The sequence below is a fragment of the Nyctereutes procyonoides genome, unplaced genomic scaffold (genome assembly GCF_905146905.1).
Source record: "Nyctereutes procyonoides isolate TBG_1078 unplaced genomic scaffold, NYPRO_anot_genome, whole genome shotgun sequence".
NCBI lineage: Eukaryota > Metazoa > Chordata > Mammalia > Carnivora > Canidae > Nyctereutes > Nyctereutes procyonoides.
In genome coordinates, this window is record NW_026575113.1 from 326690 (window position 1) to 345962 (window position 19273).

Below are 19273 nucleotides of genomic sequence, written 5' to 3' on the forward strand. Positions count from 1 at the left end.
AGGCTTTGCCCTTACATGAGCTCCTGCCCAGGAGGCCCCGTGGGTGTTTCGCACGGCCCACCCCTGCACTCAGGCCCTGTACCTGCAGAGGACTCCCCCATCCCCTCTCCTTCCTACCTGTCCCTGTGCCTTCACATTGTTCTTTCCAGCATTTAATGCCAAGTGTCACCTTATGCCTATGCTTACAGTCTGCTTTCCCACTTAAATATAAGCCCTGCTGGGGCAGAGACTTTTGTTTCTTGCTACCCCCAGTTCCTGGATAGGACCAGCACACAGGGCACTCATAATTTGAATTGCTTCGTAGCCTTATTATAGCTTAAAATAAACTTGACCACTCGCTTTTTTCTTTGGGACATCTTCTATGAATGAAACTTCTGTAGGTAACACACTTGATGCTCACATGTTCTTATAAAAGAAAAAAAAATCTTATTTTGAGGTGTTTGTGTGTTTGAGTCTGTGTCGGGGAAGCAAGTCACCCATTAAAAGCATGAAGTTCATTTATTCCATGTTCTTCCTGCTTGGGAAAGAGTTATTTATTTATTTATTTTTTAAGTTAAAAAACGTTCAGAATAAGCACTAAGACCTTTTTCTCATTCCTTTCTTCTGACTGAGCATGGCTTGAAGTGCCTGCCTGAGGCCGTCAGTCCTCACTATGCTCTTGGGCTTTAACAGTTGTTTCCTTCTTCTTCTATCCCATCAAGGTGGCCATACAGGCCTTTTCCAGTACTGCCAGCCTCTTGCAATGGGGAGCGAGCACCCAGTGAGGGCACATGTGAGTAGTCTAAGGTTTTGCCCCTACAAGGTGAGATGGACATAAGCCTTCTTAAACTAAGGCTGGACCGCCCATCCCCAGACAGCCTATCCCCTCCTCAACCAAACAGGCTGTTTAACATGTTTACAAAACCCATGCTTTTCTGTTGATGGTTTTGTTCTGTAGCAACAGAAATGCTAGCTTTTGGTAAGTATGAAGTATAGAGAAAAATATTCTCATAATAATAAAACAATCTTATTTTCCGATTGATAGCTATAAATATGAGGCAGTACACGGTTCTTTTTTTTTTTTAACACAGTTCTGACAATATATGTGCATGTATATAATGTATGTATAATTATACACTATATTTATTATATATATATATATATATATATATATATATATATATATATACACACACACACACATACATATAATGTCTTTAAACAAATACACTGGATTGGAAAGGGAAATGATGGGCTCTCATGTAATAATTTTAATTAGGTCAAGGTTTCATGCTGAGGATAAATGAAAGGGAACACTTTTAAAAATTCCCCAGTTGTCAGTGGCTAAGAATACTGAAACTGGAACTCAATTAAACAGTAATTGTAGAAAAACAATCTTGGAAACACTTTGTCAAACTATTTCTAAAGCCAAGAAAGTACAAAGACTGAAAAAAGATTTAGAGGCATCCCAACAAAAGCCAGGAGGACGTGCAGAGATGGGAAGTCTGGCAGCACACAACGATGAAGCATGCGCTGTTTTCCATTTTAAGTATGTAACCTGGTTTTAATCATCTTCCAGAAATGTTCCCAAATTAGAGGAAAGGAAAAAAAAAACCCTTTCAAAGATATTAGCAAGACTGAGATCAAATCTGGCCTCACAGCTCCACTCTGAGAGGCTATTACACCTGCATAAGAACTGTGACATAAACCCTGCAGATTGAGTAACGTGTCCCTACTCCCAATCTCTCATGTCCATTAAAAAAATATATTTATTATTATTTTTAAAATTTATTCATGAGAGACACAGGCAGAGGGAGAAACAGGCTCCCTCGCAGGGAGCCCAATGTGGGACTTGATCCCAGGACCCCGGGGTCACGCCCTGAGCCGAAGGCAGACGCTCAACCACTGAGCCACCACCCAGGCACCTCTCTCATATCCACTTTTAGCTGATGTGACATTTCTGACTTTTTCATTCCCTATGCTAAGTTGAGAAAAAGTACAAGCATACATAAGATGACCTTCAAAACTTCATTTTCTGGGGATCCTTGGGTGGCTGAGTGGTTTGGCGTCTGCCTTTGGCCCAGGGCGCGATCCTGGAGTCCCGGGATCGAGTCCCGCGTCGGGCTCCTGGCATGGAGCCTGCTTCTCCCTCCTCCTGTGTCTCTGCCTCTTTCTCTCTCTATGTCTATCATAAATAATAAATAAATTAATTAATTAATTAAAAAAACCACTTCATTTTCTGATGAAAAATAAGAAAATAAGGTTAAAAAAAGAAAAATAAGAAACATGTTTAATATTTAATAAGATATTTAATATTTAATATCTCCTAGGCTATCAAAACTTTTAAAGAATCTATAGGTCAATTAAAGTCATAGTACACATGTCATTAAGCATAGAAACTCTGATCAGGTTTTTAGTTAGGCACCAGCAGACTTTTCAAAAACATTCCTGACAGGAAGAACTACACCCCTGCCCAAGATCTACATGTATTGATCACATGTGAAGAGAGACCACCAGTAACCAAGGGACCAGATAAGAATTCAGACATGTAGAGACATTACATTGAACTTAAAGAAAATGTCTCTTTTCAGAGAATAACTCCATAATGTCTTTGTGCTGGAGTTTGTTAAGTCCAAAGGTTGATAAAACTGATTTCATTCCTAAATGCTACAGGCTGGGGCTGTGGGTGTCCTGAGCTAACCCAGGGTATAGGCCAGAGAAAAAGAAAAGAGAAGGACAGTAAATGAGTGCGTAAATACAGAGGAAGCCGGCACGGCAGGGATGGGAGGAAGGGGTGAACACACGGAGCAGGTGTGGAGCATCAAGAACCACTTACAGGTGACACCATTGCTCATGCCTGCTCTACTCACTAAAGCCTGGTTTGGAAAGGTCCTATTTAAGGGAGATGAGAAACTATTATTTAAAAAAAAAAAAAAGCACAAAAAATTTTATTTATGTATTAAATGAAAACTTATACCAATCAAACATTTAACATGTAAGAAGTAAATCCATATTTGCAAAGCTAAATATATGAAAATACAAAAGCAGACTGAATTAGCAAAAGAAAACAATTTTATTTGTATCACCAAATAATTAGTTTCCCTGATTATAACCCATAATGCATGTCACTTAATAGGATGGTCTGTACAGGTGCGAACAAACCCAGCACATTTATGTGTATACAAACATACACTGAACCTCTGACTTCAGACAAAGCAGAGCTGAGATTATTAAATTATTGTCTGTTTTAGAAACTCTTACCATTTGAAGGAAATGAGAGGAAGATTTAGGTAGCAGAGTACTTGTATAATAATTTAACAAGTTAAAAGCTTGTAGTGATGAAATAACCTTGTGCACTGTCCTCAGCAATTTTAGGCAACTAGTCCTTTTGCAGATCCCAAGTTTGAAAAAAGACAACAAACCACTGAAACAACTGGGTTCAGTTCATTTGCCATGTGGTTGGTCATGGTGCATTTCTGGTGTATAAGTCAATAGAACGATCATGACCCAGAGGTGAAGCAAAGCCTAAAGAAAGAGAAAACAATTTACAGATTAGCCAAAAAATCAATCTTCATCAAAGGCCCGCTGTGTAGTGCACTGAGGGCAGGAACCATGTCTTGTCTTTGCATTCCTGTGGCTAGCCCTGGGTCTGCAACATTGCAGGGGCCCAATACATGTTTACTGGATAAATAATGAAGAAACAAATATGGAAACAAATGAGCTAAGTGCAATGGAGGATAAGTTTTGCCAGACACAGAATTCTCAGTTAAGAATTATCAAAATTGTTAGCACAGTCACAGTATGCACAGATGCACATAAATAACTGATCAGGTGATTATAATGCAGAGCAGGTGCCATGATTAAAACTGGAGATAAAATGCCTGGGTGGCTCAACGGTTGAGCGTCTGTCTGACTTTGGCTCAGGCTGTGATCCTGGAGTCCTGGGATCGAGTCCCACAATCAGGCTCAGTATGCTTCTGTCTCTGCCCCTCTTTGTGTTTCTCATGAATCAATAAATAAAACTGCTAGATATACATGAAGGTGGTTGCAAAGGCTTTTTAGAACAGTCATGGTTGTATGGTTGGTGTTTTGCAAAAGAGTTTAGCCATGATTAGGTGAAGAGGAGATGGGATGACATTCATGACAGAAATCATGTGTCAGGCTTCAGAGGCTGATTTAGGGTCTAGCACAGGACCTACAGTAATGAATTTCCCCTATTTCCCTCATGGCAGTGTTGACTTCATGTGAGGTTCCTAAGTGCCTCCCTCACATCTCGTGCTGACATGTGGTACAAGTGTTCTTTATAATCTCCAACACCAGGGAATCAGCCTGGCTGGGCCTATTGTAAGTCCTTACTGATGCCATTCAATTTTTTTCTTTCCTTCTCTCCATTCCTCACTTCTTAAAAACTTTTTATTTTAAGGAGTAACTCTTCCCTCTAGTGGATCACAGAGAAATTTCTAAGGAAGCGTTTTTTCTTTTTCAGGAAGACTGCTTGTCTTAATTGAACTCAACTACTCTTAGACATCCTCACTCAGAACAGAGGGCTTTTTAGGGTCATAGGACACATGAAACAGTATCCCAAACCATGGTGACTACTGTATTACAGCTAAAAAATCTGAAAGAATGGAAATCAACCTTGAGATTCTTCCAGAAAATAAAGCAAAACATATGAAAATAATCAAAGAAAGTTCACATCAGGATAAAAATGAAATCGTTTTGCACTGCATTGTGGTCATTAGAGGAGCTCAGAAGTAGAGGTAACTATTCAACTGCACTACAGGTTTTTTTGTGTTTTTTGTTTTGTTTTGTTTTACTACAGGTAATTTTATTGCAGGACAAGCCTTTGAAAAATTTATATTTTACATGTAATGAATTGTAACTCTACTTGCATCCTTGAAGAAAAAAAATTTTAAATGACCAAAAATGAGTTCTATTTTCTTTCAAAACTAATCGCTGGACTTTTAGTCAAAATGAGCAGCAGCTGGAAAAAAACACTTGTTAAAAATCAAGCGCAGCCTTATTTTTTCAAGTAAGTGTACTTACCATATATATAATGACAAACACTCGCGCTATGGGATATCTTCGGAGAAAAATTCCCAGGCGGATGCTGCACAAGTGGGGGGGAGAGGAGACAGTTACACTCAAGCACATCCTCCTATGGCAACAGCTAATGATGCTCTTTAGGATTTCTCTCGTTTTTCTTTTCTCTTTTTTGGATTTCTCTCATTTAAACTATGTGGCCACAATAAAAGAAAAATCATTTTAAGGTAGATTGTTAAATGAGTACTTGAAATAACCATATAGAAACATCATAGTAAGCAAATACTTTCTCTATGGTTTGTGCTTGACCGTTAAGTACAGTATTTCTTTTAATTCTTCAGCTACAACTACAGGAGGCAAATTTGGTCCCTCTCTAAATAACTCTTCTTTTAGAGACCAAAGAAGTTACAAGAGTTAAGGCAAACATCAACATGTGAATAGGAAAGAGTCTGGTTGGTTAATACTTGCAAAGAGCTCATCTGGAGGCTGGTACGTGGACACAGCCTCTAACAGCACAAAACTGTAGAAACTCAGCAAACACTTAACTGAAGTAACTGTGAGAAGCAATACGATGTCCAGACCTTACTACTCACGCTGCTCTGCAACATTTTTTTCCCTGTCAAGATGGATACCCATATAGGCAAATACACCTTTCTTCTAGGCCTTTCTGCTGCTTTTACTGCCATTAGCATAATGCCTTGTGTATCTAGTTTCTCTAAAAATTATTACATATGTTGAATAAATGAATAGTTGAAATAAATGTGCTTAATAATCTGGACATAACGACTATGCTGTCTTTGGCCCATCTGTGGCCTCAAGGACCTTAAAAATCATCCTCTTGACTTTTAACACCATAGTTCTATTCTGACACAAAAAGGTATGATTATTTGCAGCAATTCATTATAATTGTGTTTAGTTATAAACACTAAGAGGTAAAAGAGTTTAGTGGGTTACTTAAACATAAAGTTTATCAAGGCATACCATATAGTTTTAAAACATTTTCTTTATAAGGTGCATGTCTGTTAGTATAAAGAAATTACAAATATACAGTAACATGTAATATGTAACATGTAAATATACATGTAACAGTAACATGTAACATTGCTTATGTAGTAGATATAATGTCTATATTAAAATGAGCAGAGCTCACTTAGACACAGTGGCATCTTTTATTCTCACATGATAAAGTAATGAAAGAAAAGATTCCAACAGATGCATTTACATGAGCTAGAGGTTTTCTCAATGAAATTTAGTAAGAGTTTACTACTGAAAGAATTAAATGATCAGGGTTAATCATCTTTAATAAAACAGAGGCACTGGAAGACTGCAAAAAGCAATCTCATGAGATTGAAATATTGAGAGAGGAAGTAGGATAAATGTCACTTTAGGTATAAGCTCTGCTTGATGGGGCTGGAGCCACCAGAAAATAGCACAGAAAATGCCAATGATCCATTCCTCATCAGTACTGCACTTGCTTACCTAAACTGGTCAATTGAACTAGCAGCTTTTCGGACTTTTCCATACATTCCTGCCAAATTCATTTCTGTATCATTAAAAAGAACAGGAACATTTCGGAGCCGTGTGCCTGTTTAAGCAAGAAAATAATGAATTAATGCACAAACATCAAAAGCAACATCCTAACAAAATTATAGTTGAATATATATTGTATGTTGTATTACAAAATATTCTTCCATTTGTATGGAAGAAATTAATCTTAAGGCCAATTTTCTAAGCATTATATTCAAAGAAGGCAAAACCATAAAGAAAAGACAGATAAATTTGATTATATAAAATACTTAAACTTCCATATCCATAAAAAATTAAAAAACTAAAAACATTATTTCTCCATGAAGTCAGCAAAAATTAAAGTTTACAAATACCAAGTGTTGCTGAGAGTCGACACTAATGAGCACTTTCTTTCTGTGCTAGCAAGAGTGAGGCCAGACACCCTTTCTCCAAAGCTGATGACTCCCAGGTTCGTTATCTCCAGCCCAGATCACCAGCTCCAGACTCATCATCTGTTTTGTTTCTATCTGGATGTCTCACATCATCTCAAGCTCAGCATGCCCCCAACCATGATTCTGACTTCCTACCTCCCTGCCAACCTACTCACCCTGCCAGCTTACCTATCTCAGTACATGACAACATGGTTCCATCAGCCATGTTGAGGCCAAAACTCTCGACTCTTTTCTTTCTCTCAAACTCCACATTCAATCTGCCTGCTTATCTTTAAAATAACTGCTCACCAAGCCCAACTCTGGTTTTAACTGCCATCATCCCTCACACACATTAATCCAACGGCTCCTCTCTCATCCTCACCTCCACTCCAGAGGCATTTTGCATTTAAAATGCAGTCATATCAATCACCTCCTCAAGGTCCTTCAGTGGCTTCATACTTTATTCAGAGTAAAAGTCCCTATACAGGCCTAAATAGTTCCTCCAAAGTCTCTGAATTCCTCTTACTCAGTCTTGTCTAGCTGTACTTGCCTCCTTGCTGTTCCTACAACGTGCCAGGACTGCTCCTACCTTAGGACCTTTGCACCTGCTCTTCTCTTTGCCTAGAAACTATACCTGCAGACCTCCTTCTAGTCTGTCATCATTTTACCTCCTTTGCAGCTTTAATAAAGTGCTTTATTTTGCCTTCTTTGGTGTGTTTACTAGTGTACATTTTTCTAATCAGAAATATTATAAATATTAATTTCTAATTTTTCCATGTTTTAATTTAATATTTAATTTTTAATAGGGATTAATTTTGTGTGCAAATGAAGGTTTAACATTAAACAAATCCCCCCCAGCTCATCAGCTAGTTTAGCACCACCATCATTCACTGATTTCTGACAGATTATTATATATTTAATTCTTATATATTAATTAGAATCCTTTTCTGGGCTATTTTGTCTTTTCTGTTTCGCTAGCATCAGAGATTAATTTTTTTTTTTTTTTAAAGTAAGCTCTAGGGGCATCTGAGTTTCTCAGTTAAGTGTCTTGGGTCCTGATTTTTGGCTCAGGTCATGATCTCAGGGTTGTGAGATGAAGCCCTCATCGGGTTCTGTGCTCACTGGGGAGTATGATGGAGATTCTCTCCCTCTTTCTCCCTCTCTCTGCCCCTCCCCCCTCAAATAAACTTTTTAAAAAATGATTTATATGAAAAAAAAGTTAAAAACCAATAAAAACAGATAATATAAACAAACAAAAAAGTCTGAGAGAAGATATTCCAAAATGTTATCTAGGGTAAGAAAATATTTGGATGATTTCATAATATCCTTTTTTGGATATTTCTTTTCACAGCAACCATGTTATTAAAGCCAAGGAACTGAGAGATTTGCTGGACTACTTTGTAGACTTTATGAAACTCTAAGATTAAAAAACCTGATCTGTTGAAGCTTATACTGAAGTCTTCAGCATCCTTCTTGATTATGTACTTTAGGAATCTATAGATTTCTCTATTGAAATTATAGAGCACAGATATATGACTAAGTATTAGCTTTAAAATTCATAATTATGGACTAGAAGATTATTAAAACAAATCTTCCTTTAAGTTTCCTGAAAGCCCCTCTCTGCCAAATCATCTGCCTTGTCATCAAGCTGGTGGCATACCCTTTGTATTTCAATAGGATCATTATTCCTTGGACCTCCCTTCTCCACCTCCCATACTAACGAGGGGTATTATTAATCAGTCCACTATCCTATTTGCTAATGATCATGTCAAACCGTGTATGGCTCAGGCATCATATCAGAGAAAAGCTGTGCTTTGCTGAAGGGAGCTTCTTTTCAAATAAAAATGGTCTTCCTGTAACTTTTCAAAGTCATGCCTGAATTAGCAAAGTTAGAAATTAAGGCAATGTAATGTTCTTTCGAAAATTCCTTTTTTTGTTACCTTCGCCACTGTCAACTGCAGACATATTAATGGAAGACCCGTTACTGTTACTTCCGCTGGCAGAGTTCACCTGCTGCTCGAGGCGCTCCAACTGGAAAACCAGAGAGTTTTTCTCTGTGCTGAGACTCTCCAGCATGGTCTGTTTCTGGATGAGAGTCTCTGTTAGCTGATGGAGCCGGTTTTCTAACTCAGACTGACTGCTGTTGCTTAAAGTTTTATTAGTAAGCTGAAAGGCAAAGTGTTCATAAAGTTATTACATAAAACAAAAGTCATACAACATAGAATCTACGTTCCCACAGGTAAAGCATGGCATTCATCAATTTCTCAAAACTCTGTGGTGATTCCTATACTCCTACAGAAGAGATTTTCAAACTATTAATGGGCCAGAGAATCAATTTGGCGAATCACAATCCATATTTTAAAATAGTAATAAAATAGAATGGAACAGAGAATACAGCATGTACTATGTAAGAGTACTGTTTTGTGAAACCTCTTAGTGTGGTATTTGTAAGTACATGTGAGTACTGAGACGCAAAGTATACTTTACTTCTTACTGTGGCATCATGGCCAAAGATATTTGAAGGCATTGATCCACAGGACATTCTGAATGGCTTGACCTGGATTCAAAACCCTCCATAACTCAGCAGTTGTGGTGCACTGCGAAGACCACAACCTGAGGTTTTCACCTCTGCTCTGCAGTGTTCTAGCTATCTGACTTCAGACAAATTGCTATGCCTCTCTGTACGTGATATTTAGGGATACTACTATATTCTAGTATAAGTGTAGTGCTATATCCCACTGAGGTTTTAATTTGCATTCCTCTGAGGATTGATGATTTTGAGCACCTACTTATATGCTTATTTGGCCACTTGTTTATGGATTTTTTTTTTTGGCAATGTATTAAGATGCTCATCTCTTTTCAAAATAGTATAAATCAACTTCCTTTTATGAGACAAAGATTTTCCTCTGTTCTACTTAGATAAAAAATCTTTAAGAGATGTTCCCCTAAGATTAATTCTTAATAAACAAAAATAGCACAATATCTTAGGCTTAGTAGTAGCTCAAAAAACATTTAATAAACACAAGGAAGTTTAAGGATTAAACCAGCTGATGTGTTAATGCTCTCTTCTTTTAATTTTCTGCTAGCAAGTCATTTTACCACTTGTAAGCACTTCGCAAAGGTAGGTGAGGGAAGAATGAACACTGAAATCAGATGTTCCCAACTCCTACAGAAATTAAGTTTTTTGAATTATGGATTACTATGAAGTCTGGCAACTTAAAAACTAAATTTATTTGACTTTTTATGTTCAAACTAAGTCATTAGCTAACTAAAAAATGAAGAATCAATCCTTACATAAATTATTTAAATGATCAATAAGCTCCCTTATTTGTTGAGCCAATAAATATAAGGGATTAAGGACAATGTGAACATAATGGAGAAAAGGACAAGCTAGAGTTACATAGTAAGTGAATGCATGATTTTGTCACAGTTAACGATAAGCATTGGTAAATCTGGGTGGTGGCACATGTCATTTCCTATGTTTTACATTTTCAGAGTTAAAAAGAGGTCTTGGGGGATGCGTGGGTGGCTTAGGGTGTGATCCTGGAGTTCCAGGATCGAGTCCTGCATTGGGCTCCATGCAGGGAGCCTGCTTCTTCCTCTGCCTGTGTCTCTGCCTCTCTCCTTCTGTGTCTATCATGAATGAATAAACAGAATCTTAAAAAAAAAAAAAGGGGGGGGTGTCTTGGTGACTTTACCAAAGACCTATCAATTGTTAATAGGAAGATTTATTTTATTTTTTTTAATAGGAAGATTTATCATTGGATTTTTCTTAGGAAAGAGAAACAATAATTATAAAACTGGTAATCAGCACAACCACAACTGAAATTATAAGATATGAAATTCGGGGTTAAGTCCCATGTCCTCAGATGGCTCTGGCTTCAAGACCCTTCTAGATGAAGCAAGCCACAGAAAATAGCAAATGCAGATTCAAATGGTATTAGATGAAAATTCTGTATCAGACTGAGAATACTATCTCACTGTTGCAACAGCAGAACTCAGGTAAAAATATGGGAAAAGAAGGTCTTTTTGTATCCTTAAAAAAAATTAGCGGGGATCCCTGGGTGGCTCAGCGGTTTCGCGCCTGCCTTTGGCCCAGGGCGCGATCCTGGAGTCCCGGGATCGAGTCCCGCGTCCAGCTCCTGGCATGGAGCCTGCTCCTCCCTCTGCCTGTGTCTCTGCCTCTCTCTCTCTCTCTCTATCATAAATAAATAAAAATAAATCTTTAAAAAAAAATTAGCTTTGCTATGGTATCTTTTCCCAAACTGTGAACACTCTTTCATACCTGATTCCGAAGTTTTTGAATTTCTTCTTCTCGATCTTTAATCCTGCTTTGCAATGTGTTCTTTGTTCGATACAGATCTTCTTCTATGTAGTGGAATTCCTACAAAGTGAGACATGAATAAACAGAAGCTAAATCAGTGTTCCCTACTTCATCCCCAATACCTAAAACAGTTCCTGACACACCGGAGGGACTCAGCCAACGTGTGCCGCATCTATACTGAATGAACACATGAAAAGACTTGGGTGGGTCTGACAAATAGTACTCCAGCATTATGTATCAAGTCTTTCCATGGTCAAAGGTCTTCATTTTTCTTGGGCAAATATGTAGAACTAGGACTGCTGGATTGTGTACATGTTATGTCTAACTTAAATGGAAAAAACCTGCCAAATTGTTTTCTAAACAGTTTTCAAAATACCTGCACCATTTGGCATTCCCACAGCAGTATGAAAGAGTTCTAGTTCTATCCACATCCTTCCCGACATCTGGAATCGTCAGGCTCGGTTTAGTAGTACTATTCTATGGGGATGTATCGGTATCTCACTATGGTTTCAATTTACATTCCTCTAATGATTAATGATGCTGAGTAGCTCTTCATGTGCTTATTTGTATCAGACAATATCATGAACCTGTTTTACTCTATCAATAAAGGAGAAAAAAAATACCTCTGGATTCACTAAGAACTGTATGAATGTGCTGCTGGTTTGTACAATGGATAGGATGAGTCAGTGTCAGTCAGAATTTAAGAGCAAAGCACATGCCAGGGAAGAAGGAATAACTAAGAACCTTCAAAAGCATTATGCTTAACTGTGCACACAAAGTAAGTAAAGGGGCTACATTAAAAAGTAAACAGGAGACAGAACCAAATTGCTAGACCACTTTAGAACACTAGTTCAACATGCTCATTTCACAGATGAAAAAAACTGAGATAAGTGAGAACAGAGAAAATGAGGCAGCAATTAGGGTAGGAGAACTGTAATTTACCAGAAGATCTCCATGATTTCTTTTAAGCTTTAGGCTAACACAAAATTTAAGGATGAAATTACTTAAATTAATAAGGAACACTACAGGACTATTTAATCCCTAGATTAAGCACTTATACCTAGGATGTCTAATGACTAAATAGCCTAGAGCTATATTCAGCTGCATTTGCCTCTTCTTAATTCTATCATTTTAAAACTGGGCATTGGCAGAGGATATGGTAAGACCATCTGCCATAATAAAATGAAAATTATCTCATTAACCATCAAGAACATCAAATTTTTGCCTTTCAATTCGTAATAGCTCCTTGAATAAATTAAAACGCAATTTCTGAAAGAACAGCCAATTTTATAACTAAATTACCTAAGACAGCCGCCTATGATATACTCTGCAGGTTGCCACTCGATCAGTTTTTTTCTTACTACTCAGTAACAGATATAAGTCATACCTTCATAATAAAAACAGACATTTCTGAGAATAGAATCAGTTTCAGAAATGATAAATCCTAATAAAAAAAAGATTTAAAGAATCTTCCAGAGCTGGAAATGTTATAGGTGATGCACTGATAATTGTAAGAATGATTTTCTGTAAAAGAGAATATAGATTTTATCGTGAACATAAAATAATGTATTCTAAGTACCTATAACTGTCATTATTCAGGAAATTATAGATGTTATCAACATTAGATACAGCATCTTGTTGTGAAAATGTGGATGCAAGCATGTTTAACTGTTTTAACAAGGAAATTATTATATAAATATACTAAAGTAAAAGAATTTGGCTGTGGAACAGACAACTCCTAACTGAACAAAGAAATGTATTTTTAAACATGATTTGTAAGAACAGTCTATAAATATTTCTTTCCAAACAGAAAGAGTAATCTAATTTTGGCACTAATGTTGTATTTATATTTCTGTTAATATTACTGCTGTTCCTAGAAAATACAAATGTAAAAAAATGTGAAAATAGACTGATTTTTTTTTTTTTTTTTAGGTATCCTATACATACACAGCATGACAAGGAGATAAAACGAAATACAGACAAGGAGCAGAAAGAACTGTGGGAGAGGCATTCTGGGTTCTATTTTCTAGCTGTGTGAGATTAGACAAGTCCCATAACCATTCTGTGGCTCTATTTTTCAACTGTTACATAAACAGACAGTGAGAAGGGTGGGTAGTAACAAGACAGGAGGGAACTAAAAGGTCTAACTCTATGCCCATTCTGTAAGAATTTCAGTAAGTTGCTTCACTGGAGAATCTCCCCCTAGGACTGCCAGTGAAGCGTCTTAACCATCCATCTAAAATATTTACCTGCTTTTGTCGCTCCAATTCTGCCTCCAGTTCTTGTTTAGATGCTTTCTGTCCAGCTATTTGGTCTTGCAGATCTTGTAACTGTTCTCTTGCTGATTCTGCTTCACTAACCTGCTGCACTTCCATATCCTAAAACAATGAGCCTTCTATGTGAAAGCAAGAATTACCTCTTCGTTTCAACATTTATCAAGTAATCACTAAGTGCCCTGAACCGGGCTCAGAAGGCACTAGAGGGATAAAGATGAGCGAGACACAGTCTCAGCCTGAAAGGAGCACATATGCTGATGCTCTGCAGTACAATAATGGCAAATAGGGAGAGAAGCCAACAGATACTACAGCTACCACAGTGCATGAACCATATGGTTGAACAAGGATGAGCTGACAGTGGCTCACTGGGAGACTGCAGCTCTATCCAAAAGCTAACAATTTCCAAAGGAACAGAAACATAACATCAAAAAGAACTTCACTGCATCCAGCCCCTGGAATTGCAGGTTATAGTTAGTTTTTGTATGTGTTGTCAGTAGGAATATAATTTCTCTCTCATGTCATCTGAGGTTATCTTATTATTTCATTTTTTTGGCTTTATTGTCATTTTCTAATCTTTCTCTATTTCTTACTCTTTCACTTAGTGTCATTATTCTCACTTCTTCAAACTCAAAAACCACTTCCCAGACTTGCTATGAAATCTACTAGTAAAAAAAAAAAAAAAAAAAAAAAAGAAATCTATTAGTGGCAAAGAACATAACTCTAGGTCTCTAGGTTTCTATATTTAGCCTTTCTATGGGTTAAGCATGTATCCATCCATACAGATTAAAATCAGCATCTTAATTCACTTTTTTATCTTTTGGTGTACTGTTTTATACTCATCTATGCAAATTCTGGCACTTCACATACTGTTTGAAAAGAAGAGATTAATGATACTTCCAGATAATAATACCAGTGTGGTATCTACAGTCACACAACTTTGTGGATTTAGAGGAAGGCAGCAATAAGTACAATTATTTTCCCCAATCCTTGAGTTTTCAGGGTCAATAGTAGGTAAACTAGTCTTTGTCATCAATTTGACTTAATCAGATGAATTCTTGAGAGGTGAGCAGTATGAGCAATGGTTAAGTACACAAGATCTGAAAAAAAAAAAAAAAAAAAAAAAAAGCAAAAACCTCAAAACTACCCCCAAAACCCCACATATTCTGGAATCAGACTAAAGTTCTAATCCTGACTCTGCTACTACTAGTTATAGGAAGCTACTTTCCTTCTCTGTGACAGAATTTCTTCAAACTATAAAATGAGACTATACCATCTCCCTTACTGGATTACAGAAAGGAGTAAATGAAGGCCATATGCTGAGAGCTTAGTGCAATGCCTGGCAAGTAAGTGCTTAGCTATAACAGTGATTAACAATTCTCTCATTTTGCTAGATATACTATACTCCTTACTATGGATTTTATAAACTTCATGAAAAATAAATAGTCAATATCAATGATGCTGAGGTAAGAATATTATTATTATTACTTTTTAAGATTTTATTTATTTATTCATGAGAAACACAGAGAGAGAGAGGCAGAGACACAGGCAGAGGGAGAAGCAGGCCCCATGCAGAGAGCCCAACATGGGACTCGATCCCAGGTCTCCAGGATCACGCCCTGGGCTGAAGGCAGGCATCAAACCACTGAGCCACCCAGGGATCCCATGAGGTAAGAATATTAAATAAAACTAGTCGTATTTTTCATAATCTCACCCCAAATATATGTATGAATAAGACAAGGTATGAACAGGATTAGCATCTACTTAGTTTCTAAGTTCACAAGACTGAATTCTTTGGAATTCAAAATTAATTATAAGAAAAAAAAATGCTGGGGGCACCTGTGTGCCTCAGTGGTTCAGCATCTACCTTTGGCTCAGGGCATGACCCCCGACTGGGGTTCTGGGATCGAGTCCCACATCGGGCATGGAGCCTGCTTCTCCCTCTGCCTGTGTCTCTGCCTCTCTCTCTCAGTCTGTGTCTCTCATGAGTAAATAAGTAAAATCTTTAAAAAAGAAAAAGAAAGAAAAGAAATCCTACTATACAGACTCTAAGGATGACAGCACCAGCTCTTCTACTTAGCCAAAAAGAAAGAAATCCAGAAAGAACATGAGCTACTATTTGTTGAGGACCTAACACATGTCAGGAATAATGCTAGGCCCTTTTACACATATCCCCTATCCTCAAAAGAACCTGTGTTTATCTTCACTTTACGGATCAGAAACCAAGGCTCAGTGAGATGAAGTATCTCATGCAGGTAACACGTCTACTAAGTTCCAAAGATGGGACTTCTTTCCAAATCTGATATTCAAGCCCACACTCTAGATAAGAACCTCTATCCTTGCAACTTCCACACTTTACTTTGTCACACACATCTTATGAAGCAATAATTTGCTGAGTAAATGCATGGATGACTACTCTTTGATAAATGTTTTTTTTCCCCCCTTTCAAGAAGACTTGTTAGCCTGTACTTTATCTTTACTCATTCTCAGAGACTCCTTCTACGGTATTTACATCAAAGACTCCATGTTTAATCTAAACGAAAGGTCCAATTTATTTTGGATTAAAAATAGGAATTACACATAAACTATGTATCATAAGACTAATCATTCATGAAACCATAATTAAGGGACTGTCCCAGTATTCATTCCAATATCAGAAAATATCCCAGTTTTATAGACAAGCCCAAATCTAATTTGTGTTTCAATCACTAGATTGTAAGATCCATAAATAGGAAGATTCTGTCTGGTTCCTTGCTATAACTCCAAGCTTACAAGATGCCTGGCACACGGTGGGCATACGGTAAGAATTTGTTTAATGAACAAACCTAGTACCTATATTTGTGATCCCCACGATTTCACAGTCCATCTCTCACGGACAGGAAACCTATCGCCATAGATGTACTTCCTCGAGGTGACCACTATTCCCACACTAGTTCCACACGCTGCCTCACTAATATCCTTCCTCCAAAATACACTCTGCAGCCTCTCACCTGCCAATAACTGGGGGTAAGTGCTGGCTGTGCAGCCGAGCTGTACTGAATCTTACCTGTAATTCAGATCTCAGCTGATGTATCTGACCCATCAGCTTCTGTATTTCCTCCTTCTGCATTTCCTTTTCGTGCCGGAGTTCTTCTAGCTCCATGCTGTTAGCAGTACTGCTATCAAGGCCTTCAAAACCAGAGCCTTCCTTTAAGCTGTTAATCAATTTTTCTTTGGACTATTATAAAAAAAAAGAAGTATCTTTAAGTAAAACAGAGATGTACTGAATACCATCAATCTTACATCAACTAAGCCACTATGCAAATAGTCCAATTATGTTCTCCATCAAAGAAAGCCCACATTAGGATAAGAATGCAACAGAGCCTTGCTGTACACGTTACTGGATGACGTTACTGTTCAAAATTTATTAACAAGATTTCCCTCGTATTTTCTTCTCATTGTTTCTCATGGTTTTTATCTCCATGACATGCTGCTCAGCAAATATTTACGGAACACCTACTATGGGTTTGGCACTGTGCTAAGAGACCTATGCAATGAAGAGCTCTCTCTCATTTGAGACAGTACCCTTTGTCTTATAAACTAAAAGTGAAGTTACAAGTATCTAGTAGAAGGCAATACACAAGTTGAGAGAAGCATCTGCTGAGATGACTTGCAGAGTTCCAAGGAGAAACCATGTAGTGGGGAAAAGAAGGCTTTATTAGAAAGCAGTAGTTATGCTGATCCTGAAAAATGGCTAGGATTTTAACAAGTGTGAAGAAAACAGGACAAAGCATAAAAATGCAAAAGCATTAGGGTGTATTAGAAAATACTGTGAGATGTGCTCAGACAGTATGCTAGGACCAATCTGGAGGGCACTTCAGGTGCCAGACTAAAATATTTGACTTTTATTTGGTGAGCTAAAATAAACAACTAAAAAGTAGACAGAGAAGTGATATGACCAGAGATGCATTTTAGGAGGGTTAATCTGGCAGTGGTATAAAGTAGGTGTTCACAAACCATGGCTGATGGGCCACATCTGGCCTGTGGCCTATTGGTATACAGCCCACAAGCTAAGCATGATTTTTACATGTTTAAAGGATAATAAAAAAAAATAAAGAATATGTGATGGAGACTACATAGAACCTGCAAAAGCCTACAATATGTACTGTTTGGCCCTTTATAGAAAAAGTTTGCTGACCCTAGTAGAAAGGCTAAGTTAGAAGAAGAGATTCAGTGTGGGAAGCCTAGTTTAGAAGAGCTATAATTCTAGGCCAGCAGTAAGGACCATCAGCTCTTTCACCTTCAATATGAATATCTGAGGAGCACCTGGGTGGCTCAGCGGTTGAGCATCTGACTTTGGCTCAGGGCATGATCCTGGGGTCCTGGGATCGAGTCCAGCATTGGGCTCCCTGTAGGGCCTCCCCTACAGGGAGCCTGCTTCTCCCTCTGCCTGTGTCTCTGCCTCTGTCTCTCATGAATAAATAAAATCTTAAAAAAAAAAAAAAGGGAATATTTGAGATGCACTCTCCTCCATCAAAAATAATTTTTCCTTTTTATGTGGTACAATTATGGGTGATTTTTTCAAATTTCTCTATATTTTTCAAATTTTCTGTAACACACATAATTCTTTCTCTGCCCACATATAGCTAATGCCCAGACCCCTGTGTTGAGCTTCAGGCCTGTATTTCTGACTGCCTTCCTGAACCTTTCACCTCAGTGTCACATCAATTTTGCAAACTCCTTGTGACTTGTCCTAATGTCTATCTGTGATAGCCTATGGTCTTACCTGTTTCTCTGCTGCACTAAGGGAGCATATTACTCATGCAGTCAAACCAGAAAAACGGAGTTCTCCTACATTCCACTTGCATTTCCTCTTCCTCCAGTTAAATCCCTAAGTCTCACATCTCACCTCCTACATGCCTCTTAGCTGTCCCATCTGCCACCCTCATTGCTACAAATTAGACCAGGTCCTTATAACTTCTCACCATTAATTCCAATACTCTTCCCTTTACCATTGCCCTCTTACCATCCCATCCTCACCCCTACATGCAGCAATTAATGGAGCACCTCCTAAGGGCCCAGCCCTATGCCAACTCTCCCCTTATCTCCTCATCACCACCAGTCCTCATGTTCAATATGATCATGCTGCTCAGATTTCCCTCACCTCACACCCCTACCACCACCTAGGAGATAAAAATCAAAACTCCTCTGCACAGGATGTGAGGCCCTTCATGGTCTGGCTTCTGCCTGTCATTGAGTTTTCTCTCCCACCTCTTACTCCCTACCCTCCATGCTCCAGTGGCAGGCAACTAGCTGCCGTCCACTAAATATACCATGGTCCCTCAGACCCTCTTTGCTCCAGCACAGCTGTTCTATCTGAAATCTCTTCCTACTCATCCTTCAAGCTCCTGTTTAGACAGCATCTCCAGTCATCCCTGACATCCCTGGCAGATTTAAGGGTTTACTGCATCAGTAACTTCATCGCATCAATTACCTCAGTGTCTTTCTGCTGACTGAATACTATTTTCAGAAAAAAGTCACACCCCCAGCTCCTATCATAATGCCTCACGAATAGTTAGGTGCTCAATAAGTACTTTTAAACGAATTAATAAATTAGAGTGACACAGCAAAAGTAATTAGAACAGTTGGGGGGAGATGAATATGCTGTCTCATGAAAGTAGAATCAAAATTGTGCTCATACCCAATAGGAGGCAGGAGATAAAGGACAAAAGTGGAGT

General features: G+C 38.1%; 1 protein-coding gene across 2 annotated transcripts in view; it reads right to left on the bottom strand.

Annotated features, from left to right (window-relative positions):
- Nucleotides 1-3033: 3033 nt before the first annotated feature.
- Nucleotides 3034-19273, bottom strand: part of GOLGA5 (golgin A5) — a 32842-nt gene continuing 16602 nt past the window's right edge. For both annotated transcript variants that reach the window (XM_055333669.1, XM_055333668.1), the window contains exons 7-13: nucleotides 16603-16773; nucleotides 13533-13661; nucleotides 11245-11343; nucleotides 8900-9125; nucleotides 6502-6607; nucleotides 5026-5089; nucleotides 3034-3504 (exon numbers count right to left, since the gene is read on the bottom strand). In XM_055333669.1, coding sequence (XP_055189644.1) covers nucleotides 3424-3504; nucleotides 5026-5089; nucleotides 6502-6607; nucleotides 8900-9125; nucleotides 11245-11343; nucleotides 13533-13661; nucleotides 16603-16773 — 876 coding nt within the window. In that variant the 3' untranslated portion in view covers nucleotides 3034-3423. The remainder of the gene's footprint in view (nucleotides 3505-5025; nucleotides 5090-6501; nucleotides 6608-8899; nucleotides 9126-11244; nucleotides 11344-13532; nucleotides 13662-16602; nucleotides 16774-19273) is intronic.